Source organism: Mixophyes fleayi, chromosome 1 (genome assembly GCF_038048845.1).
Source record: "Mixophyes fleayi isolate aMixFle1 chromosome 1, aMixFle1.hap1, whole genome shotgun sequence".
Taxonomy (NCBI): domain Eukaryota; kingdom Metazoa; phylum Chordata; class Amphibia; order Anura; family Limnodynastidae; genus Mixophyes; species Mixophyes fleayi.
The window spans coordinates 259,668,228-259,695,336 of record NC_134402.1 but is presented as its reverse complement, the minus strand read 5'-3'; the positions used below and the strand labels follow the sequence as shown (position 1 = coordinate 259,695,336).

Here is a 27,109-nt window from a genome sequence, read left to right as displayed (position 1 = left end):
ACAAGATGGGTTGGCTGGTGGTGTGTTTGAACTGGAACCAATTGGAATGGACATGCTGGCTTAGATACATTCATTAGTGGTGGAGCAGCAGCAGTAACTTCGGCTAGACTTCAGTAAAGATCTGTCAGCATTAGCTCCAAAGTGGTTGCTATGGGTTTTTGTGCTAGTAGCACCATGCTGCTGTCTCACTGCAATCTGCCCCATTATGCTTTACATTTCTTCTTCACGCTCTGACATTTCTAGATGAATTTCATGAAGCATCTGTTTCAAACCCTATACCTGTTCCTGCATTTCGGCAATGCCTTTTTTTTTTTTTTTTACTATTTTTTACTATTTTGGTGTCTAAACTGTACTTAAATGTCATGTATCTGCAAGGCCAATTCTTTTATCAATTAAGAAGTTGTTGGTATTGGTTCCACCTGGTTTCTTGGCATGTCCATTCTGAAGCTCTGGGGTTAGAAGATTCAGTGACTGGCAATTGTACCTCCATTGACAGCTGTTCTTCTATTGCTGGTGCCAATGCCAGAAGCCACTGAAATATACTGAGAATCTGTTCCAGGTGGAATGAAGGTCCTTTCATGTTCAAAGAGTTAATGGCACGTGACTGCAAGATTTATTTTAAAAAAAGTTTATCTTTATTAGTTAATAATACAAACTAAGAGAAAAGTAATGTAAATACTTAACTTCCAATATTAAATCTCAGTTATAAGTTCATGCAACAGTCAATTCCAGGGCCCTGCCTTTCTGTTAAGAAAGCTGGAAAAACAATCAGGATAAACTCTGATACTTTCTGCAATCAGGTACGGTAGTGAGGCTAAACCTGTCTGGCAGCACTCCAGTTTTTATAACCAGAGAACAAAGGGTTCTGGAATCAACTTACATGATTTCCAGACTCTCTATTGGTACAATACTGATAAGAAAGATAGATTCCTGCACATGTGCAGTAAGTGTCTGAGACAAAATATGTGGAGATGTCTCGGCTCTGCCTTAATAAAATAAGCATTTTGCATTACGCGCATAAAAGTCTAAAAACACCAAAACTGAGTTTAGTGGCCACTTTGATAAGCCTGCCACAATCTACCCTTACATTTAATGGTGTATTATATCGGCATTGGTACTTGCTAGAGTTCACCATGTACTCTTTTCACAGGTAACACTTTGGCAGAAGCCATTGTCTACAAGATTTAGTGAAACACAAAAATACCATTGTGATATAAACATAGATGGATGAATAGATAACAATGAAATATAAAAGAGTATGGGGTATTCCACTGAACCACCCCCCTATTCCAGTAAACCAATTACCCTAGCCTTGATTTCTTTTCAATTATACAGTTTATTGTATGTGCTGATTTATGACTGCTCCTGGGCCATCAGTGTCATTGGTGTAAAATGAACAACACTGTACACCAAACTGGCTGGACAATGTGAGGTCCACCCTGGGCTGTAACGTAATCCAGCACTCACTTGTGCCGAATGATTTCTTTCGTGATCATTCTCCAACGTACCTAACGGTACTGTCATAAATGACTGCTTTGTTGTCCAATAGGTCAGTAAGTCACTTACTTGTCTATCAATTTATGCAGTTCCTGCTGTCCCTAAAGTGAAAACATTATTAGAGTATATCCTATGATAGTGTCATCAGTGGTGTAAAACAAGGGTTTGAACTTTTTGTCTACCACTTGTACGTCTCTCTTAAACCAATACATTTCAGTGTTTTGCTCAGCATATGCTTTCTTCTAAACTGTCTAGTGGAACTACCATAGTATATGGCAGCAGAAGTGCTGGTGTACAATTTCCTTATGCTCCATAGGTTGTACTGTATTTTGTATATTATGTTTAACATATGTGGGGGGAGGGTCCATTTAGTCCACTTTTTAGTAAGATCACAGTATGTGTGACTCAGTTTCCATTATAATGCATGACTAAGAAAGTCTAAGGGGTATATTTACCAAACTGCGGGTTTGAAAAAGTGGAGACATTGCCTATAGCAACCAATCAGATTCTAGCTGTCATTTTGTACAATGTACTAAATAAATGATAACTAGAATTTGATTGGCTGCTATAGGCAACATCTCCACTTTTTCAAACCTGCAGTTTAGTAAATATACCCTTAAGTCTCATTCAAAGTCAATATCTCCCAGCTGGGAAAGATTCCATACAAGTCCAGTGATCTTCCAGCTGTAGTCACCAGACAGTTTGGTAATGCATTTAGATGAGTGCATTACTCCATGGCCTAGTCCCTGGTGTAGTAACATCCCACAATGCAGTTGCCATAAGATCTTCTTCTACAGTATCAAGCAATACAGGCCCCATTTTCAGCAGATGGTAAACGCATACTTACCAACTTTTATGAGTTGGTGTTCGGGAGCCTCTCTGGGACAGGTGGGCATGTGGGGGGCGGGGCTCCGAAATTGCGTAAATTTTGGCCCCGCCCCCATGACGTAATGACGCAAAATGTGTCATTTTACAGCGGGGGAGGGACCAAATGCTGCGATTCCGCAGCATTTTGGCCCTAATTCGGGCAGATGCGGGAGATTCCCACACTCTCCCGGGAATCCGGGAGATCCACCCAAAATGCAGGAGTCTCCTGGACAGTTGGCAAGTATGGGTAAACGTAACAGTTTACTGAAATGTCTCTGACCATGGTTTGGATCAATGCAATCCCTTCAACTTCAGTTTGCTGGAAAATAGCTTCAGCTTCTCTGTGGCTTAAAAGTTCTTGCACCAAGCATGTCTGCACTGTTTGCACAATGACTTGCATAACATGTTTTGTAAACAGTTTAGCTGTTTGCAAACTATTGAAGATATAAGTGTGTATATCAGCATGTCTCATGTTGTTCTTCCAGTTCTGGACAGTGATTCATATAGACTTCATGTCAGATGTCCAATTTGCAATGCAAAGATTTAAAGGGCCTTCAGTCTGTTCAGTGACTTGGCAAACACCCTTAGGTCCAACCAATTGTCTGATGTCTGACAGTCTGTAAAGATGGCTGCATTTCTGTAGCAAAAGTCCCTTTGTTCTTTGGTATGAACATGATTTTCAGACTCTCTATTGGTATAATGCTGATAAGAAGAATACATTCCTGCACATGTACACAGGGCCGGATTAAGGGAATGGAGGCCCCTGGGCTAAGGGCGCCTCCATTCCCCCGTGAGGCCCCCAATGTGAGCCACCCGCCAACCCCCCAGTACCCTGTGAGGGCCCCCCCCCCCCCCCAAGCGCTTACCTGTCATTGTAGTCCTCCGTCCCCGGCGCGCTGTAAGCTCCTTACTGAGGAGATCTCGCGAGAGTTCACTCGCGAGATCTCCTCAGTAAGCAGATTACTGAGCCCCAGGGACGGAGGACTACAGTGACCGTGCTCAGCAGCATTGATCGGGCTGGGGGCGCCCCCGCCCCTGGACCGATCAATAATGCTGCTGAGGACTTTGAAGGGCCCCCTGGATGCCCGAGGCCCCTGGGCTATAGCCCAGTTAGACCTCGGGTTAATCCGGCCCTGCATGTGCAGTAAGCTTCTGAGACAACACCCTAAGAAAATAGGTGGAGATGTATCGGCTCTGTCTTTGTTAGATAAGCATTTTGCAATACACACATAAAAGTACAAAACCAACAAAATAGAGTTTAGAGGCCATTTTGATAAGCCTGTCACAGAGTTTCTTGATTGTGAAAAGAATTTAAAAATATTTCATTTCGAAAATGCATACAAAATTACTGTAAACATTTTTTTTTAGACATGCAATTAGTTCTTACCTTCTGTAGTTGGTAGCGGTTTTGAACACTCGCTGTCAATTGGCGACAATACATGGTTAAAATAGCAAAGAGTAATTTTGAAAAATGAAAGGACATGCTGTACACTTTGTTATTAATTGATTTTTATATATCTAACCCCTTGGCCCGGTGTGTAGTGTGAGGTGCACAGGTTAGGTAGTACACCTTCTTCTCTAGCCCTAGCTAGCTCATGGATATTGGTGTATATGACCATGGGGTCCTTGCACATGCAGGTATTTTTTTTACAAAGTCTCGCTGTAGGTGGTGGGACTTTGTGGTGCTGTGTAATAAAGGTCATAATAATCTGAGCCTTTTATATAAAACACGCACAATTCTTGGTTAGAAAGAAATAAAGAAAATATATACAGTGCCTTAATCTCTCCTGCACAGTTCTTAAATAGGCAAAATGAATTTGCAGTATATTTCCACATATTAAGCTGCTGGTGTTGTCAGTACATACCTGGTTCTCCTGGTCACAGTAGTTTCAAACTTAATCACAGTTCAGCCTCTGTCTGTTTCCAGTATACATATGCAGGGATCACAGTGTAGCTTATCTCCAACACACACATGCAGCTCTGACTCCTTCGTTATGTAACTCTCAACTTAGGCTCTGACACTATATCTGCAATGTACTCTCAGTCTTGTCTGCGGGGGTAAAATCCCTGAGCTATGACACTCTTCTGCCCCTCCTGGCTTTCTCACTACAGCCTCTCTTTGCTACAAACCTCTCTCTAGTGTTTCTTTTTTTTATATCCCTTAGTGTATGCATGCTGCCACTTGCAGAAATGTTCCCCTTCTTTCCAGGGGCCTCTACTCTGGAGACTCTCCCCCTATTCAGGGGAGTATGGAACCTCCTCCCCCTCTCCTATGTCTCCAGCTGTCACATCACCTCTCCCCTCTGTTTCTGCTCTGCCTCTATTGCTCACCTCCACCTCCTTTTCCTTTTTCCCCAACACTTTTTACAGCCCCTCCCCCATTCCCCAAGGCTGATGTGTGTTGTCAGCCTAGTATCACTGATCTCCTCACAACCAACTTACTCCCCCCCTTCCCTGATGACCCCTGCTTGCAGTCACTTGGATGCATGGTTTACTATAATGCCACAAGGGGGCGTAACATATATAACTTTACAAACTTCTTTCTAGCGCAGAGAATAGGGGTGGTGTCCCATAATCCTATTGTAGAACAACAGTGTCTGATCAGGTGGTGAAATAAAATTAACTGTAAGTTCTACAAACTGTAGAGTTCACTTTGAGTGTGCTTATTAATAATGTTTTTGGGAGGTGAATCTACCTTACTGCTATCCTTTAGGTTGATTAATTTTTTAACAAAAAATGCTAGAAACACATATGTATGTTGCCACAATGCAATTTGTCTTGTTTGTAAACATTTGTGTGGTTGCAGAAACCAGACTTCCTCTACTATTTTCAAAAGTGATATTTTCCATTCTCTTACCTCCTCTAGACTGTGATCTTGCCACCGACGTACTAGTCCTAGAAGCTTGTACTTGGCCAATTTGTACAGATTCTGTGCATATAGAACACAGGGGAACATGAGCAACATTTTAAGCATGATCATACATGTTTGACATTTTGATATTTGGTATTAAAATCAATGAACATACAAGTGTGAAACCAATGGATGGGGAATAAAAGAGTGGACAGGGTAAGAAGTGAAATTGTGATGTTCGTTATCATCTTAAGTCCAGATGACACTCTTGCCACAAATACACCAGCCTTGGAAGTATTTGATGATTCATCCTGATTCTATGCATAAAAAACAGGGGGGGAACATGAGGAACATTTTACAAAAGTGTGAAATTACTGGAAAGGATAGGATAAACAAAATAATCAGACTTAATGGGAATGCAAGACAAATGGGTTTCCATTAATTAACTTCTTTCCTTTGACGTTTGCTGTTTGGATCCCGCACTGTCTGTTGGTGGGTGATGGCTTGTATATTATGTGAGATCAGAACATAACATTTCCTTCTTTTTTACATTTTATCTTTTTATTAAATCTACATTTTTTTTTAATTATTTCTTTGTTACCATATATATCTAAAGTGGCAGGCTCCATTGTGTGAATTTACCATGCACCTTCTTTGACAAAGATGAGCACAGCTGGTCCTTCAGCTTCTCCTCCCAATCAAGCACTGGAATCATCAGTCTTCTCACTCACGTATTCAAGACTTCTCCTGTGCTGCCCCCCTCCATTAGAATGATCTCCCTCGTGCTATCAGAACCTCCCCCAATCTAAGCAGTTTCAAACAGGCATTAAAAACCCACCTCTTCTTAAAAGCCTTTCAGTCATCTGCCTAAATACCCACCTGTCAGCTATCTCTCCCTCTCTCCCATTCCTCCTTCTCGCTCCTTTTGATCCTGTCCCCATTTCACTTTCCCTTCACTTTGTCTTCAGTTTGTCCACCCCTCCCCTTACATTGTGAGCTCCTCAGAGCAGGGTCCTCTCTTATCCTGTTTCCACCACTGTTAACCTTGCTGTACAACTACTCTGCCCACCTTCTTCTTCAGCCTCCTGCCCACTGACTCTGCTCCTGCTTTTCACTGCACCTTTTATATAGCTCTTAACCTGTTGCTGCCACCACACTGTTGGGCACAGCAGTTTTCCTGCTGTGCTGACTTTCCCTCACCCTCACCCTTTCTTTATCTGAGCTACCTGAGTTGTTGTGCTACCTGTTTATTATACCGTACTGTTATAGCTTGTACTGTCCTATTGTTTGTTCCTGTACGGCACTGAGGACACTTTGTGGTGCCTTACAAATGAAAATTAATAATAATAATAATAATAATAATAATAATAATATTAATAATAATAATCAGTCATATTCCCCCTCCTGTCCAGGAATGCTCCTTGATCTTGCCCTGACTATTGTGGTAGGCTTGCAGTCACAGAAGCATTTCTTACAGTAATCAATGCTTCTGTTACACTGACAGAGGTGGTAGCTTGCTCATTGTTCCTAAAGATGGAATCATAGAGGTACAGGGCATATCTTAGTGCTGTGGTGCCAGTGATGGGACCTGCTTCCTCTTGTGCCTTTTCATCTTCTTCAACTGCTCCACCTCAATGTCTTTCTTTGGGGAGTTCTGTCTTTGGAGCCTTGTGTCGACTCATTCATGATGATGACATTTTCATTAAGATCCTCCTTGGTGATATCTTCCCATTTCACTCTACTGTTATAATGGGGGGGAAAAACTACAAAAAAACATGTAGCCACATACACTCTAGGTGACAACAAATGTCTCCAAATTTAAGGCCTTTGATGTAGATTTATTCTTGCTACCCCTTGGGGCACAGTTTTATATTCCATTTTATTATATTTGTGGTTAGACCCAAATCAGGAAAAATATTATACGTAAACTCTAAAAAATATTGTTGTGTATAGTGTGTCTGTTAGGACTTGGCCAAGTCTAAAGTGTTTTTTTTTTTATTGAAAATTATTAATAACTTTTCTATTGATGCACAACAAAGAGTTCTAAGGTATTGGGTGAAGAGAGGGGAAGATGGAACTGTGTGTATATGTCTGTTTTTTGAGTGTAAGATGTGTGTGAGAGGTGGGTAAGAGTGTAAAACAAATAAAAAACAGTAACATAGAAGATTAATTAAATAATAATTAAAGATCAAATTAAAAGAGTATATTAGTCGAAATTGGTTAAGGATGAAGAAGGATACAAAGCTCAGATCGCCTGCCTCTCTTTACAGATCTCAAATCCAACTGAAAAACACAGAAAATCACATGGTATAAGAGGGATGACTACAATGTAATTTCATAGGTTTTTTTGACTTGCGTCACCAAATGCTTTTTTTGCGCAATGTATTGAGAGGCACTGTTTGCATTAAATTGAGTGATACTTTAGGTGCAAAAAAAGGGGAACTCTGTAAAAATGTGCTTTATTTTCACACAAGAGAAATGTCCCACTCTTCAGGCCAGATTGAATTTCACTCTCCAGGTGGTACTATTACAGTGTTCCCTCTGGTGTCAGTATACCCTGCAATAAGAAGAAAACTACCAAACCTGAAAGTAGTGACTATAACAGGTTCAATGAGCACTTTGGCTCATTTAGGGAGCAGTCATCTAGGTGGTGATAGAGGAGGGGTTTCACAAGTACAGTGGGATGCAGAACTGATTGAAGGTGGGGGCATAGCACAAGTGGTCCATTTTTTGTCTGCAGTACTGACTATACTACAGAGAAGCTCCGCAGATGCTTATTTCTATATTCAAGCATCCGCAATGTGCACAATGGTGAAATTGAGCTGCTGCACATGCCCAGCCGGAGCAGCTCCTCCCATGTTTCTTGCGGAACTGAAGAGCTCTGGACTCGGTGTGCAGACTCCAGAAGTGAGTCACACTTAGGAAAATAGAGTCGCTGCCTACATATGTTTCATTATTATATGTGTTTAATCATAATGTGTGTTTATATATGAAATTGGAGGCACTACTGTGTCGCGTCATATGAACTGAGGTCACTACTGTTTGGCATAATATGAAGTGAGGACACTTCTATTTGGCATATTATGAATTGGAGGCACTATTCTGTTGCAAAATATGAACTGGGGGCCTAATGAAATGTGCTGCATAGAGCATCAGCTATAGTGCAGTGTACGCAGGAAGCTTAGTAAACTGCTATCTGACCACCGATACCATAAAATGTTAAGCCCCAGAATGCCGTGCACAAGAGCCAGCATTCTAAGATTCCAACATTGAAATCTTCTCAGAAGTGAAAGGAACTGTGATGTTTTCTTCTTTCATGAGAAGGAAGCTGCAAAGCATGTGCAGCCGAAGCATGAGTAGGTGATGAGATCAGAAGCTGGCTGGCCAGGTCATAGGTAAGTGAGATAAGGAAGTAAATGGGATTGATGGGAGATATGTTTTATTATAATTTGACCATCATGGGCAGTGTTCCATTGGAGTTTATAGATTATTTTAAATCAAGCTTGGCTTTATTATCAGCAACAATTCATATTAATAAATGAAACCAAATACAGTTCTCCACACAGTTTATGTTTATGTGTTTTGCCAAAAAAGTTCAGTATACAAAAATAAAGTGAAAATGCTTATTAATAGAATGTATTTTCTTTTTAAATATGCTGTAGGTATGTCATATTGAATCTCTGATAACTAGGGTGGGTGAATTGGGTAAAGGCTGCTTACCAAAAGTAAGGTTTAATCTCAACACAACAACTAGCCAAATTTATAAATCTCCTAGAGGCCACATTCATATTTATTATTTCTGCTGTTGCTTAATGGATGACCCTCCATCATTTCTGGGTTTTTTTGCTCTTTGTTTTGCCATAGCTTCCAATACTAGTCCTGGTCCAAATCAGGACAAAGTGTCAAGGTGTATAGCAAAGTCATATGGGAGAATGCCTGTGCTTCCAAAGCGCCAGGCTGCTCCTAATCCCCTCCCCTAAAAATCCCTTTGCATTGCAGCGCACACCACTGGCAGGTGCATGTGGCACCCATTCACCATGATAACCGGAAACATACCTTCGACAGCACGGTGGCTTAGTGGTTAGCACTTCTGCCTCACAGCACTGGGGTCATGAGTTTGATTCCCGACCATGGCCTTATCCACTGGCAGGTGCATGTGGCACCCATTCACTGTGGAGTTTGTATCTTCTCCCCGTGTTTCCGTGCGTTTCCTCCAGGTGCTCCGGTTTCCTCCCACACTCCAAAAACATAGTAGTAGGTTAATTGGCTGCTATTAAATTGACCTTAATCTCTCTGTCTGTGTGTGTTAGGGAATTTAGACTCTAAGCTCCATTAGGGCAGGGATCGATGTGAATGAGTTCTCTGTACAGAACTGCAGAATTAGTGGCGCTATATAAATAACAGATGATGATGACTTCCATGCAGTTGGGACACTAGAGCAGTCCCCACAAATTGGTATAGTCCCACCTAAATCAGGACAGTTGGGAGGGACAGTGTGCAATGAAATGTTTCAGGTTCAAAGTGTAATATCCCCCTACTCCTAGCGGTGTCATACAGAGAGTGGATAGTGTTATGGAATCTATTGATTTATAGAAGGTCTTTCCTTTTGGTCACAATCAGTGTACTTATTACTTTGTCTTGGAAACAAACACAGGCTCTTCCCTAAAGTAAGCAAGTCCCTTGGAGCGAGAGCTCCCAAGTTACCAGTGAAAGTTAAATGTTTGGAAGTGTCAGCCTTGAAGTCTGCATTTTTTTGTACAAGAGGAAGGAAATTCCAATGTGCAGGAAACCAGGGACTTTTCTTTTGCAATATTAAAATAAGTCAAGGAAGGATGTGGACACTGCAGAAGATACGATGCCTATGAACAGTCACAGAATCAATTTGATACATTAATTGAATGGTGTAAACCCTTGGTATCATTCCATAGTAAAAATAAATAAAAAATGTTTGTTCGAGATTCAAAATACAGTTACGATTGTAACATAATTACTGTGCTTATTTAGGTAACTGTAAAAACGCCTTTCCATAAACATATCCATATACAGAATTGCTCTAACCTTTGCCTTCAGGTGCACAGATAATCTGTTCACATCACCTGCACCTGTAGACTCTGCGGAAACCACAGTGCTGGACAAATGGGCCAACTGACACGTTAAGGAGCAGCATAGACAACACAGCAGACCTCACTCAGGGGAGCCCCAAACACCAAACCTCGACAAAAGCCAAGCTTTATCTAAACACTCAGCAATATATAGTAAGATCAACCCCATTCCAGGCATAAAACAGAGGCCATATATATAGATTATCTCTATCTGTATGTATGTATGTGTATATATATATATATATATATATATATATATATATGTGTGTGTGTGTGTGTGTGTGTATATATATATATATATATATATATATATATATATACATACATATGTAGATATATATTATAATAATATGTGGGTGCAGTTTTGTGTATAGACTTGTATGTTAGTAGAAGTATTTAATATTGTTTCCTGTAAAATAGGGGCATTCGTATTTGAAGAACATTTAACAAGGAAATTTAGACTAGCAGCTGCATTCAAGAGATTGTGGGGTTGATAGTCTGAATAGGGGAAGACCAGTAAGGTTGGGTATATACTACAAGTTTTTCAGCCAACTATTGGGTCAATCGAGCTATAAACGACAATTCCGGCCAACATCTAATTAGTGTGTATACTTGAACGATGAACGATACTCGTTCCAAAGTACCGATCTTCGGTTCATTTGATTGTTCAACAGAACTATAAATCTTGTTTTAATGTCATTCCAATGCTGCAGTGTGTATGTACTTACAATCAGGATCTCCATAGAGTTTACAGAGTCATGATCTTTTCAGCCAACGGTTATGACAGTTGAAGAGCACAGATCTGAGGGAAAATCTATATATATGTATAGTGTGTACTCATGAATCAGTATGCTGATCAGGACTTTAAACCAAAGGCGCTTATTAGTTTCCTAAGAGAAGAGGAAGAGATACAGAAGAGTAGAGAGCTTAGGACTGAGTACTCCATCTGATAGAGGAGGAGGAGAGGAGGTGGATCCAGAAAAACCAACACTGAAAGAGTGATTTGGTAAATAGGAAGCACCAAGATAGGACAGAGTTCTGAAGCCTAGAGAATGTAGTATTTACATGAGAAGTGAGTTGTCAGCAGCAGAGCTGGATTAAGGCTTTAGGGGGCCCGGGGCACTTAAGACAAGGGGGCCCCTAAGATCAAAAATTAAGGCAGTGGTTCCCAAACTTTTGCAGTTTGCGGCACCCTTAGAGTCATCCACACACTCTGGTCCCCTGCATCATCATCAACACACTGTGTGCCCCTGAATCATCTCCACACACTCTGTGCCCATCTGCATCCTCACTCTGCCCCCTCCTTCATTCTTTTGCCCCTCCATTGTTTCCTATCACCATTCCACTCCGTTTCTTTACTTACCATACTTCACCTTCTTTCTTTTATTTCTTCTGTCTTTTCTTCTTTCTTCTTACCAATTTGGCGGTGCCTGGAACCCAGCATCCTCTCTCCTTGCCGCTGCTCACTGAATGTCGAGCGTGATATATATATTAATATTAGTACAGGTACTTGTAAATTGTACAAGCACCTCTGTATAAAACGCATGTAAAATAATGCCATTGGATATAAGGCTATAGGCATTGACACATCCTGCATTACATCACCTACAGCCCACAGTATGACACTTACAGCTCTCCCAGAGGGCTCGCCTAGGTTGTCTGCATAAGACAAATTATTGCTTCCACAAACTAAAATAATGTACATTAAAACAATCATCAAAGGCCCACATTAAAATGGGTATTGACACAACACATTAAAACTAACATTGAAACCGCACATTAAAAATAGCATTGATAACATACACTAAAACAACCAATAATACCGCAAGCTAAAACTAGCACTGATACTGCACGCCAAAACTAGCATTGATACCGCACTTTAAAAATACCATTGATAATGCACATTAAAACTAGCAATGATACCGCACATTAAAACTAACATAAAAAATAAACATTGATAACATAACACCAATTTTGACTATATATGTCTATATATATATATATATATATATATATGTGTGTGTGTGTGTGTGTGCAGCTATGTAGTATATATCATGCAGGACCCTCTATTTTATTAATCATTATTAAAGTAATTATCGAAGCCTGCCACTTATTTTAAAGCTTTAATTAGATTATTTATCTAGATTATTTATTTATTTATATAAACAAATTTATGTGTGTATGTATGTATGTATATATATATATATATATATATATATAAAATCGGGCATTGGCGCTACCAGTCTAATATTAATGTTCAATGTATATTTATTAAAACATAACTGATAAAATAAATAATCATATGTATATACATATTGAAGAAGACCCTTCATAGCAGGATTAATACTCTATCGCTTGATTAAATATGTCAAATGTAGCCTGAATATATATATATATATATATATATATATATATATACATATATATATATATATATATATATATATATATATATACATATATACACACACTCTTACTACTGCAGGTGGCTACATATTTAATCAAACAGTCAAGTAATAATCAAGCTATGAAGGGTCTTCTTAAATATGTATATACATATGATTATTTATTTTATCAGTTATGGTTCAATAATGTAAATATGTATATACATAAAATAAATAATCATATGTATATACTTATTTAAGAAGACCCTTCATAGTGAATGGCATATTTATTTATATATGATTCTCCTTTTGTTCTATGGGGACTCACCTTCTCTCCTTCATGTGAAGGGGGAGCTGCTGCAGCAGCTCCATTTCGGCCATTTTAGATGGTCCAGTAGCCGCGGTGCTGCTGACAGAGAGTGGATGCATGCGTCAGTGGGGACCCCGCCGGCCGCCGCATCTGACAGCTGTCAGACATCATCTGACAGCTGTCAGGCAGCAACTGACAGCTGTCAGATGCGGCGGCCGGCGGGATCCCCACTGATGCATGCATCCACTCTCTGTCAGCAGCACCGCGGCTGCTATCAGCAGGTGAGGGTATGCGGGCGGCGGGGGGCCCTTGGAGAGAGGGGGGCCCGGGGCACGTGCCCCCTGTGCCCCCCCCTTAATCCGGCCATGGTCAGCAGTGCCAAATGCAGCAGAGAGATCCAGGTGAACTAGAAGCAAGTAATTGTCTATTTGTAGCACAAAGCATGGGGGGACTTAATCTATTTTAGTAAATACATAAGAGTCTGTTTAAAAATAACAAACATCTAAAAACATTGACCAAATGCCTTTAAAAAACAAATGAATGCAATGCAGAGCTGCAACTAGACATTTTAAAAGAGAACACTGTCATTGTGTATTACTGTATAGTACTGTATTGTGCCAGAGTACTGTATTGTGCCAGGTTAATGTTTGTGTTTTGTTTTTATAATATTAACTATTTTGTGCTGGTCCCGCCGCTGTACTGGCGATGGATCAGCCTGCTGCTGCTAGCATTGCCCTTAGAATGTCGACATTCTGACTGTCGACATTACTGCTGTCGACTGTCACAACGTCACCATTTTAAACATGTCAACAGAATAATTCTGTCGACATTTGCACTGTCACCATTTTGGTGTCAACAGCATAACAGTTGACAGAGTCAATGTCGCCAGATTGTACCCAACCCGTTGCCCACAACTGTTCTAGACGTACCCAACACGCATACAAAGGGGACAACTGCAATGCTAGATGTTGTGTATTCCTTTATTCTGACCACAAGCTCTACAACCAAATCACCAATTCATCATATCAAGTCACCTCATTGAGTTACAAAGATATGCAGGTATTGAGGATGTCATTAGCGCCAAGAATTGCAGTATTCTATTTGTAATGTCTGTTATGAATTATATGATATAGCTGTTTTCACTTGTGCTTTTTTTTCTATTTTGGGCCAGATACAGTTCATATAACATGGGTGTTTTTGATTACAAAGATTTGAAAATATGCAAACACACCCCAACAACACTTATTGATTTCACAGTACAGTCAGTTTTGGGGATCTGTCCCCTTGTACTGATTTTACTTCTAATGATCATAAGACTGTATGAAATTTCACAATCACAAACCTAACCACATAAGTCAGCAAAGTAATCTCCTTTATTTTCCTGTACACTCCGTTGCCTTTCTGTTTTTAAAGAAGACACATCACATTGACAAGAGCCTCACATCACTATACTGTTCTGTTGGAGTACCCTCCAACAAAGTCACACTGCCACTGTCAAATGCAACCCTTTCCTCACAATATGACAAGAGAGCATACAGGTCACTGTTTCCCACAAGATCAGCAAACTCATCTCAAGAGCCCACTTTCAGCAAACTCATCTATTCCGGCACACTTTCAATATTAGGACAGACATGCAGGAGACAACGATTGAATTTAATAAGATGTTCTTACCCTAGTATACAAATCCCTCGAATTATTTTTTATAACATGGAGTAATGTCTACAGTAATGGCAAGTAAATTGGTTTAATAATGAGTAATGAGTATATGCAATCTGATTTCATTTTCAGGTGGAGTGGAAGCTGTGAGAGACCTGATCTTGGTGAATTCACTTCCTTTAATTTCAAATTCTGATACATCTATGATTTGCATTGCACCTCAATGGAGTTCTCCAGAAACCATTACTATCGTAAGAGACTTTGATGCCATTGCAAATAAGCTTCAAGACCCTTTGGAAGTTACTCAGGATGAAATAAGGAGATCAGCAAAGAAAGTGTTGTGGAAAAAAGAGAAAACAAGCGATGCTATTGGAGCCTATTACTGTGAATGGAAATCTCGAGACACTGTGACAAGGATACGGACAATGAAAATGTCAGCACAAGGTAACTAGTGTCTTTAATTCACTGAGTTGTCAATGTCGTTCTGTAATACTTTCCTAACTAATAACTTAAATTACTTCTTATTCAGAGCCTCAAGGGTTTGTGCTCTGTAAGTAATTTGAAAAAAACACACACACAATGGTGTTATTTATGCAGAATGCAGTGCCGTTCAAAAGCTTTTCTTTTGTTTGAAACATCACTGTGGACCTCAATTTTTGAAGCGTACCTGATATGTATCACAAAACACCATAGTTTCACTGTCAAGTTACTTGGCTTCTCTTTGCACTTGGGAGCAGCCTCTGCAAACTAAAAGTTTGTCTCTATGTGCAGGGAGGCGGAAAATCTTTAGGAGCTGCACTGTACAACATCAAAGTGCTACCTCATACCTCTCTAGTGCATAAAATGTTCAGATTTGCTAAACTACGGCTTGTTCTCGTCTTATTTATGGCCTAAATAAATCATGAAAGTAAAGGGGCAGATGATTGTTTTTATTACATTTGTCACTTTTGTGTTTGTGAAGCTTTTTATTACATTGCTTGGAGTGTCCTAGAAATGCTTTTCATGACCAAAGGCCTATCATTTTAATGGGACCCATTCAGAATGGAAGCGCATCTACAGTCCCCATGTACAGTGCACTATAAGGTAATAATCCAAAAATTGGCAGCATGCCTCCTCACCCACATTTGATCAAATCCTCAACAAGCCCCATCTGTAGAAAGCCTGGGATGTTTTTCACTATAACAAGGTGAACATGAGCATGGGTCACTCTGCTATAATGAAAAACAGTGTAAAGCTAGTAACTCAATGTTGTATTTCATCCCTAACCCAGAGGCTACCAGGTCATGTTAAAAAGCAATGGGGCTCTCCCCAACCCTCCTGGGCTATAGAGGACAGAGTTGAACCCCTGGATTGTTGACTTTGCCTCCCTAGTGGTCCCAGTATAATGGAGAGAATTCAAAAGGATACATAAACTTTTTTTTTCCACTTTTTTTTATAATGGACCCCTATCTGTTATACTGTAATGGGACTACTAGGGTGGCAAATTTGCCCCATGAGGGTCCGCACAGCCCAGGGGGGACAGGAGGAAGATCAGTTGTCTTCAGATTGGGACTGATAACACCTTAGAGAGTGGGCAGCCAAATATGTGCTATTGTGCAAAAGGCATAAATATATCTCCAATGCATTGCTGACCTATGTCTTCTACATTCCTGGCAACCTACGCCATGTTTTTGCTACTTAATAGCAATGGAGTACTAAATGCTTCTCATAGCACAGTGCAGTTTATTATCTACCATGCATTTATTTCACATTTCACTTTTATTTTGTAGCTTCTTTTATCCCAACCTCATTGACTATCACTGGAAGTATAGGAGAAAATGTTACACTCAGTTTTGTGAAAAAGGTTCTAACAGATGAAGATGCAGTATTCTTCAAGAACAGTGAGTGATGGGAAACATTTACATTTTTATTGCTGGGAGCCTTATAAAATGTATCAGTATCTAAAGTCCCTATTTCCATTGAATATGATTGTGAGATTTGATATTACTTTATTGAGATACTTTTATTAATCTTGGTCATGTAGTTATTGCTCTTGGTCGATATTTTCTATTATGTGTTTATCAGACACACATTAATGTATCTCAATGTTAAGCAGATGTTTTGCATGAAACCGATTCTCAAGAACAAGCTGCATTAGGGAGGAATTTATATAATACATTATCGATGTCATGAGATTCACAGGACAAGAGATGTTATTTTCAGTGGAACTAAACAGATAAAACTTGCATCTATTCAGAAATAAGAAATTGGAATAAATATGAATACTATACAGATGTCAGTCATACAATTCAAGTGATTGCTGCCCAATGGCTTCCATAATGATGTTGTGTAAAGAGGACTGTAAGCAAGTAAAATAATACCCATTCCATTGTCTGTTTTTTAAAACTAGTATTCTTAATCAGTAAATATATTTCAAACGTTTCTTAAATATGTCCACGTATTTATACCAATAGAATTACTATGTGCTGGATGTTATGTGATCATAGTTTAGATAAATAACTAAAAAACAGGCTTTGTGAATATAGTGTATCTCAGCTTACAGAACAAGAATAAGAAAATAAAATAATAGGGTCAGAAGGAAAAAAAGACAATTCTTCTTTATGTGTATATGAACAGTTATTTATAAAGCATCTACATATTACAAATCACTTTACATGGAATATTCAGTCATTCACAACAGTCACTGCATCATTGGAGCTTACAATCTATATTCCCTGTCATGTGATGCAGACACTAGGATTAATTTTGTTAGAAGCCAATTAATCTACTAGTATGTGTTTTTCAGTGTGGGCGGAAACCACACAAACAGGGGGAGAAAATAAAAACTCAGTACAGATAGGACCCCAAATGGATTTGAACCCATGACCTCAGTGCTGTGTGCCAGAAATATGCATCACCCTTAATGCAAACTCATTAACAAAGAATGCAAAGAAGAACAAAGAATGCAAATTAGCATATAATTTATCTACCAACAAACACTCAGTGGCCACTATATTAGGACACCTGTACAGCTGCTCGTTAATGCAACTATCTACTCAGCCAATCATGTGACAGAAACTCAATACATAAAAGGATGCAGGATATCTATTTGAATTCCATATCACTAAAGATGCAGATGATATAATAAATTGATATGTAATTCAATCTCTGAAATAAGTATTTCTAATGACTCAAATAATATATTGATTGGACCTATATCACAGTCTCTGAAATAAACATTTATACTGATGCAGATGATATCTTGAATGGATCTATATAACGCAGTCTCTGAAATAAGCTTTTATAATGATGCAGATGATATTTTGAATGGATAAAAATCACAGTCTCTGAAATAAATATTTATTCTGATGCAGATGATATCTTGAATGCATTTATATAGGGGTGTTAAATCTATATCTCACTTTCAATTCAGGTTTATGTAATATAAGGATTTAATATGCTCTCAAGTTTACTCACAAGAACCAGGGTATGATATACCAATACCACTTTTCCATGGTTTCATTTCCCAGAGGGTTGTTTTTTTTAAAAAAAAAAATTGTTTCTTCTCACAGATGCTTTGGCTTCATAGATAATTTTTCTTACATATATTTCTATCATTGTAAGCTTTTTCTAATAAAGGTTGATCTCCAAAAATACAGCCTTTTACATATATATTTCTTAACAGATCAATCTCATTAATATATATCTATCTTCTCACAGTTCTGTTAGTTAGTTTTCTCAGGGCCATCTTAACAACATTATGGGCCCCCGGGCAAATCAGTGCACCGGGGCCCCTAGATATAGATATAGATATAGATGTATACAGATACAGATATAGATATAGATATATAGAGATAGAGATAGATAGATGTACTTGCTCAGTGACCCTTGTAGGTTTTTTTTGCAGATTTTTTTCTTTTGCAGGATTATTTATTCTCATTACGAGCCGTGCCTATGGGGCCCCCATGCCCGTGGGGCCCCCGGGCAGCTGCCCATCGTGCCCAATGGAAAAGAAGGCCCTGAGTTTTCTCCTCCTCACACATAGGTCTGTCCCCTCTCTCCCTCACCATGGTGTCCAGTAAAATCGCTATTACTCTTCTCTCCACTGTAACTGACACACTCCCGTGTCAGTTCTGGTACAATTGCACAATATCTTTCCAGAAGCCAGGCACTTTGGGATATATAGTCCAAGTCAGCGCCGGCTTGGGATGGACTTTCATAGACATACGACAGCGTGCAGTTTGCAGCTTCTGAATGATTTTTTGATTAAACAGAAGCTGACATTCAACACCAACACGTGATAGTACAATTCGGCCTTCTTCTATAGCACATTAAACTATCTTGTCAGGTTTAATTCAACACTAAGTACCATTTATTTAAAATACCACATATTGTCTGTTTGTCAGTAACATCTTTTCTCTTTTTGGGTCTTCATGTATCTAGATTCCTTTTTTCACTCTGTACCAAAGCATGAAGTGTCACGTCTGTTAGAGCACACCATAACCAATGTCCAGCCCAAGGATGCAAGTGTGTACTTAGTACGCTACATCGGAGGCAACCACTTCAATACTGCTATTACCAGGTTAATCGTCAGAAGTAAGTTGTATGTGATATTTGATTGCTTTTTATTTTCTGCCCTGCAGGTGTATGTACTATTCTTAACTAATCAAATTTATATTGGTGTATATCAAATCATGAGAGTAATGGGGGTTGTATTTTAACATTAACCAGCTTAGGGTCTTGTCTCACTTTCTGTTTTAAGCAATGTTAATCCTTGTATATTTGTAAGTCAAAAGGATATGAAGTATAGTTTGGACTTCAACTATGTTATTTATGTTGTTTTATTTACCCATAAAATTCAAATGACTTTTGCACTTGTATTATCTTAATTTGATTTATGTATCTACTAGCTGAAGTAGCCAGCGCTCCTTGGGTTTAAATCCTCACGTTATTAAGTTATCAATGAGTTGGAAGTAACTTTCAACCTTTTAAAAAGAATTAGCAGCTTAGCAGCTCTTCCGACACACACATGAGGTGACTGCCCATAGTCGTTTTTGTATTTATATTAAATGTCATCCAAATCCATCCAGTGGAAGACCCAGAACAGACTCCTTCGGTCAAAGTTCTGACTAGTGTACACCAACAGGAGGTCTGACCGGGACCTCAACCCCAAAGTATGTTTTCTGGGATCCAATGTTACCAGCCTGTGAAATTTTCGACCAAATCTATCCAGTGGAAGACCCAGAACAGACTCCTTGGGTCAAAGTTCTGCCCAGTGTACACCAATGGGAGGTCCAACCGGGACCCTAAACCCCATAAAACCTGTCCAGGATCCAAGTGGACCACCTCGCATTGGTTTCATTCCAATTGGTGCAGGTGTGTCCGAATGCATGCTCAGAACAGGCTCCACAGGTCAAAGTTCTGCCCAGTGTACACCAATAGGAGGTCTGAGTGAGACCATAACCCCCATAAAACCTGATCAGGATGCAATTAGACCACCTCACTTTGGTTTCATCCCAATTGGTGCAGGGGTGTCCAAAAGCAGGATCAGAACAGGTCAAAGTTCAATATTTTTCGCATTGTCGCTGTAGCTTATTTTTTCAATACTAAATAACTATATAAGATTTGGTAGCTATACCTTGAGAGCTGTGGAATATATTCGCCAACAAACAAACAAAGACACATACTTCTTCTTTTATATATATATAGAAAGATTTTACTACATTTGCTATGGAAGCAAGGGATTGTTTATACCTTATTCTGTGGCTGTTTCTCAGTTTTCTGTTTTTTTAATATGAAAATGTGGGGTCATAAATATAGTAAAAAGGATTAATATAGTTAGTTTTAGATTTGTAAGAGGAAAGGTTGCCATGAACTGACATTATACTGTTAGAGCTACTTGATATTTATAAATGTTTTACATTTTCCATGATAAATTTTACTTTTCAGGATGTGGACCTCAGAAGTGGGGACCACAATGCAATATAACCTGTCCAGAATGCCATAACAGTGGTGTTTGTCATGAGGATACAGGGGAATGCATCTGCCCTCCAGGCTTTATGGGGACAACGTGTGAAATGGGTGAGCCATGGATTATCAGCCACAGCTGAATTGTTATATACACCGTGGTGTTATCAATGGGGATATTAAAAGGTGGGAAGGTTGGAGGAAAGGAAGCTGGAGTAGGAGTTGTGGCGGGAGTAGGAGTTGCGTTGCAGTCATCTAGCCAAGGGGTAGTTAGATGACTGCAGCGCAGAGTTGGAAAGGGGAGAAGAGACATATGGGGATAAATGTATCAAGCTGAGAGTTTTCCGGCGGGTTGAAAAACCAATCCGATTCTAGCTATCATTTAGGTAGTACATTCTACAAAATGGTAGCTAGTATCTGATTGGTTGCTATAGGCAACATCTCCACTTTTCAAACCCGCCGGCAAACTCTCTGCTTGATACATTTAGCCCATGATGTCAGTCAGAAATGAAGAGGAGAGGGAGGGTACAGGGGAACAATGTTGAAGGTGTTGTTAGGAGATAAAAGGATGCCTACACTACTATCTAGGTGGCCATCAGGGGAGTGTGTGTGTAATGGATAGACCGCCAAAGGAGAAGGCCTGCAGGGGAGACAGTGTCAGAAAGTTGGATCCAGGTTTCAAGGAAGCTGAAGGATAGAGAGAAGAAAGGGTCATGGATGGAAGTATTTTGTTACAGATGGATCTAGCATTCCAGAGTGCGTAGGTAAAGGAGAGGACCTTAATAGATGGATAATGTTTTTCACACGACAATCCTGATTTCCGGTGGTCAAAAGAGTTGTTGCTAACCAGAAAAGGTATAGCTCTTCACTAAATATGGGTGGGGTGTGGGAGGATGTGTGGGGTAAAAAACTTTCATTAATCTGTTTGAATATTAGACAAAATAAAAAAAAGATTGCTTATGTCTTAACGCAATACAACTCTCACTGACACATTTAAGACTACCCCTCAATGAGTAATAAGGTGGTGTAGCAAATATGCAGCAATCCTAATATTTGAGTTATGCTTAAATGCTAGTGTTTATCTCAATAAAGTCCAGAAAGACTCGGTTCCTTCAAGTTTATAGAGACATAAACGTTGGTGTAGTCCCTCTTCTTAAATATGGTCTGACAGATTGTTTATAGAACATGTATTTAGAAAGGTTCTTCTGAGAAGTCTTGTTGTCACACTACACATTTATGTCCATGGTGTTACTTCCAGCCTTGTACATTCCTTTTTTTCTAGCATGTGGTGATCACAGATTTGGTACAACCTGTAAAGAGACCTGCGGAGACAAAGAAACCTGCAAGTCCCACATGTTCTGTCTAATGGATCCATATGGCTGCTCTTGTGCCTCTGGCTGGAAAGGACTCATGTGTGATGAAGGTACAATACAGAGTCTGGCATACAAAGCACACCAGTCATAATTTCCATTTTATATATGTATCTCTTCTATACCCAACCCAGTACTGTAGTTGAGACAGAGCACCCAATTGCTGTGGCCTGCAACTTTTTTATTAAATACTATTATACAGTACAACACTAATATCTTTTAATCAACAGATGTAAATGTAAAACAAATTATAATTTCATATTCTAAACTCTGTGTTGACAAAGTCAGAGAAACATTGGAATAAAGAGATACATCTTACTTGTACTGCTAATTGAGCAGGTTTAATTTCAAACTTTTAAAACTACTTAGGTTTCTAAGGATGGTATACTATAGACAATCGTCATTCAAGCAATGCCTTGTATAATCACGGTATAATATAGACAATCGTCACCCACGCAATGCCTTGTTATACAACTAAAATGTGGACACAGTGGCACTTATCTTCCAGCACCATAAGTACTTTGGGCCTGATTCATTAAGGATCTTAACTTGAGAAACTTCTTATTTCAGTCTCCTGGACAAAACCATGTTACAATACAAGGGGTGCAAATTAGCATTCTGTTTTGCACATAAGTAAAATACTGACTGTTTTTTCATGTAGCACGCAAATACTTGATAGGTTATTTGTACACTGAAATTTAAAGTTCATATTTGTGTGCTACATGAAAAAAACAGTCAGTATTTAACTTATGTGCAAAACAGAATGCTAATTTGCACCCCTTGCATTGTAACATGGTTTTGTCCAGAAGACTGAAATAAGAAGTTTCTCAAGTTAAGATCCTTAATGAATCAGGCCCTTTGTTACTAGAGCAGAATCCCATAGTGTAAATATTCATACTGTAAACTAGGTGTTATATCTCCCTTTAAGCAGTGTTACTGATGCTGTATATATCTCTACTAGCCTGTCCAGATGGTTTTTATGGACCTGACTGCAAGCTGAAGTGTTCCTGCCAAAGGGGAATATGTGATAGGTTCAAAGGTTGCATCTGTCCTCAAGGATGGCGTGGGCTGCAATGTGAAAACAAAGGTAAAGCAAGGTAACACTGTATTGTTATATATTGATGACAAGGCACAGAGGAATATCATATTGCATTATTAATCTTACAGAAATCCACCTTTTTCATTACATTATTGTTCTGCTAATGGGTAACACCACTTAAAGCTGAAACCTGAAATAGAACATCTTTCTGCAATTGCATATTGAATACTCATACACACATTGGGTCTGATTAATCAAAGCACGCATACTAAGAGCAACCTGCGTTTAGTATTAAACGCATGTATTTAGGCTTTGTGCACTCCTGAATTCATTAAGGCACAGACCCCAAGATACGTGTGCTGTTGAAATCAGGTGAAGGTCTGCTGTGCCCTACTACACAAGACACTGCAGGATACGTCCAATACCTATGTGGAGTATAAATTTGCAAAAGATTGAACAGAAAAAACAAAATTGATTTAATGTCATCTGATAATAATAATATAGTCATTAATGATAAAACAGTTTAAAAAAAGTGTTTGTTTTTTTAACATTTTTACAGTTGCTCGTGACTGCAAACACATGTTATAGCATGCATATGAGACTGTTATCACTAATGATCTGGACTTAGACTAGCCCTGTAGCTGGAGCAAGAGTATCAGCAGAAAAATAAGTAGCGTTGAGATGGCCAGATCTAGATTCAGACATGGCTGTGTGCTTGAGTTTGGCACGTCCTTACTGTACAGTAACACTGACAAAATGTCCCTTCCCCGCCCCATTCACTCACTGAAATAGTAGGCTGTAGTAAATGTTCTTTGTGTTCGAACACAGTGTGAACAAGGCTGCGTTCATGGACGTATCTCCCGGGTTCAGGGCATGCACAGAGTGATACACTCAAAATCGGCAGATACGTGCTTTGATGAATCAGGCCCATTGTTGCTGTGATTTGATAAATAGATTGAGAGAGAGTGTTCACGGATCTAAAATGGTATAAAAATGAAGTATGGACCTTTCAATAGCCAAGACAGTGACTGAAACATCAACAACGTCTTCATCATTCTGTTTTGCAAAGATAGATGGACAGATTGTAGTATGGTACAATATAATATAGTATTAGCACAATATATGATCTATGATCAATTACTTACACTGTATATTTCTCCCAATTGTTCACTGGCTAGCATATTGTACATTCTTACATAACAGTTTTTTGTGTTGTGTGTACTTGTTCAATACTACAGAACTCTGGTAGTGTCATTTAAATAAACAAAAATAATAACAATAATAATACTATGGGTTAAAATACTCCTCTAATAAGGTGCACTGAAGATGAATAGTTTTGTTGGCATTATATATACTTACACAAATTATAGAGTGGCACTCATCACAAAGTACTTACATGATCCGTGAACACTCTCTCTCAAGATCACATAATGTCCCTGTAGGTAGAATAAAAAGATCAATTGATGGATGCTAATGGCACAATACTACATGGTGCAATGTCTGTGATTTACAAGTAATGTCAGAATGGAAAAAACAGGGAAAAATTCTTATCAAAGCTAAAATCTTACAAAAATACAAACAAAACATAAAAACTAATTACCAAATTACAAATACATAATAGTCCAATAATAAACTATTAGCGCATTAGGACATTCTCAGTACAGTAAATATATATTTGAGTTATTTTCAATGTGATCTGTACCTTTATTCATTTGCACTCCTTAAATTTCACACATTTTGGTGTCATTTTACACATTTGGATGATTGTACGAAGTGTGAAATTTAGCAGAGCTGCCACATTTCCAGTAGGATGTTCAGTAGTCTGTATCCCAGTCTTCATTGCGCATGTTTATGGGTTTTTTTTAAAAAAAATAAAATACAAGGAAAATAAACCACACCTACATCCTTATTGTTTGTGTATCTGGAATAGGATATAGGACAATGATTAATTTGCTATAAAATGAATAGCAAATTATTTAATGGAAAATTATTGTTAGAGTCCACACAAGTGTGACATTGTAAATATTCAGCACAAGAGAAAAATGTGCTTGACATAGCTGCTCCTATGTTCTTTGTGTTTCTGAGGTAGCTCTGTAATAACAAATGACCCTCATATTGCAGGTCTGCCATACATCCCACCACAAATACAAGAGATGGAAACAACATTAGAGTTGAACTCTGGAATTGATTTTAAGCCAACATGTAGGGTCAGCGGCTACCCAGCACCTGCTGCGCAAGAATTCCTTCTATTCAAAGTAGATGGCACCACGTTTCAGGTTGTTTTCTATGAATGTGTATCATTGTGAAACACTGTTACGCTAGCTTGGATGAAATATGCATGAATACAGCTTAATTGAGCCACTATTATTAAAGTAAAATAATATTAGCAGTGTTTCATTGCTTAAAGAACTATTCCACTTTAATAAGTGATTGTTCTCCGTCCTTGAATAGTGGGAGATTCTGACCTGGGATCCCCTTCCTATAAGCCGGGAGTCAAAGAAGTAGGAAAAAAGAGGGATTTGGTCCACACTTTCAAATTCATTAACTATATGGAAAGGTCTATCACTGTTGTTACTGACTTAATAGAATAGAAGACTAAAATGCAGAAGCACACGTTAAGCATTAGAGATATACTCATCACAATAGGAAACATATGTGTAGTAAACTGCAATTTCGCTATATGATATAAAATTTACATTTACTAATACAGAACTCCCTCTTTATATTAACCCCTTTATAACTTATTCACTTACCACCTGATCTTTTCTCCGCAAAGAACTGCATTCAGTTGTATTAATTCCATCATATGCCGCCCTCACTGTAAGAACAGAGAGACAGCAACATACCAGATTCAAATAATAACAGCTATATAATTTTCTCTATAATTCTGTAACAATTTTATATTACACCCAAAGTTTGTTTTGGATAAACTGTATTGTGAAAGGTGTTGTTCTATATACATATGATTATTTCCCATTAGTTTTGGATTCAAAGTGACAAATCCATACATTGTCTTCTATAGGCGGTGTCATCCACGGAAAACGATCAGCAGACAGTTGCTCAGTTTTCAGTAGGAAAAATTCTACCTAGAGATTCAGGTCTTTGGATCTATAACGTCAAGACTGCAGCGGGGATGACTGAGAAGTATGTGTATATCTCAGTGAAAGGTAAGAAACACTTCAATAGGCAACTAAAGTGTAATCTTCTTAGCATTGTGTTTATTGCTTTGTGGAAGCATGTTAATAACTCTCAGACAGAGGGTCACTGTTCAGATGGATGGACAGGCTTAAACTTTCAAACTACAGTACCCAGCCTTTGTTCTCTTTATACTCCGATAAAATGTACGGTACTTACCAAGGTTTGAATTCTGTTTCCAAGAAAATGTTATTGCTGGACATTCTAAAGCTGGGTACACACCACAGAAAATTACTGCAGATGCAATTTCTGTAATAATTTTTCCAACAACTGAAAGTCCCGAAGGTCATGCTGATCTATGTGTACATATCTACACGATTTACCTTAAGATCTGTGCTCTTCATCTGTCATAACCATCTGCTGAAAAGATCGTGACTCTGTACACTCAATAGAGATCTGCCTACACTGCTGGTCGTGAATGCATACACACTTCCACATGTGCCCGACATCGTTCTATCATTTATAGAGATTTTTGGTCTGGCTATAAAATCAAATGAAACGATACGATGTGATTTGGTATGATAAAACATTATTATAGAAGAATACATACTAATGTAATATTGAACCTAACAGTCGTTTATTGTGCGATTGGTGCGATAATCGGGTGAAAAAACTGTAGTGTGTACCTAGCTTTTGTGTATATCTTTAAACTAAAGACAACTGAACAAATAGCAAATAAGATGGTAGAGATAAATGTGGCACTGTACTTCTGTCATAAATTGTGTAAAATTGTGTAAGTGTGTACGCATGAATGGGCATGCTGATCGGGACTTTCTGTCATTGGTAAAATCGTTAAAGATATCGCAACAGGAGAAATTTTCTATAGTGAGTACCTAGCTTTCTTCCCACATGGATCAATGCAATTTGCCAAGTTAGATTAATCTAGCCAGAC

At 38.7% G+C, this 27,109-nt stretch overlaps 1 protein-coding gene across 1 annotated transcript in view; it reads left to right on the top strand.

The window, feature by feature from the left end:
- TEK (TEK receptor tyrosine kinase) overlaps nt 1-27,109 on the top strand; it is a 77,019-nt gene that overhangs the window by 24,935 nt on the left and 24,975 nt on the right. The window contains exons 2-9 of the mRNA XM_075210025.1: nt 14,800-15,111; nt 16,437-16,547; nt 19,090-19,242; nt 20,596-20,727; nt 21,896-22,036; nt 22,945-23,070; nt 25,144-25,298; nt 26,045-26,189. Coding sequence (XP_075066126.1) covers nt 14,800-15,111; nt 16,437-16,547; nt 19,090-19,242; nt 20,596-20,727; nt 21,896-22,036; nt 22,945-23,070; nt 25,144-25,298; nt 26,045-26,189 — 1,275 coding nt within the window. The remainder of the gene's footprint in view (nt 1-14,799; nt 15,112-16,436; nt 16,548-19,089; nt 19,243-20,595; nt 20,728-21,895; nt 22,037-22,944; nt 23,071-25,143; nt 25,299-26,044; nt 26,190-27,109) is intronic.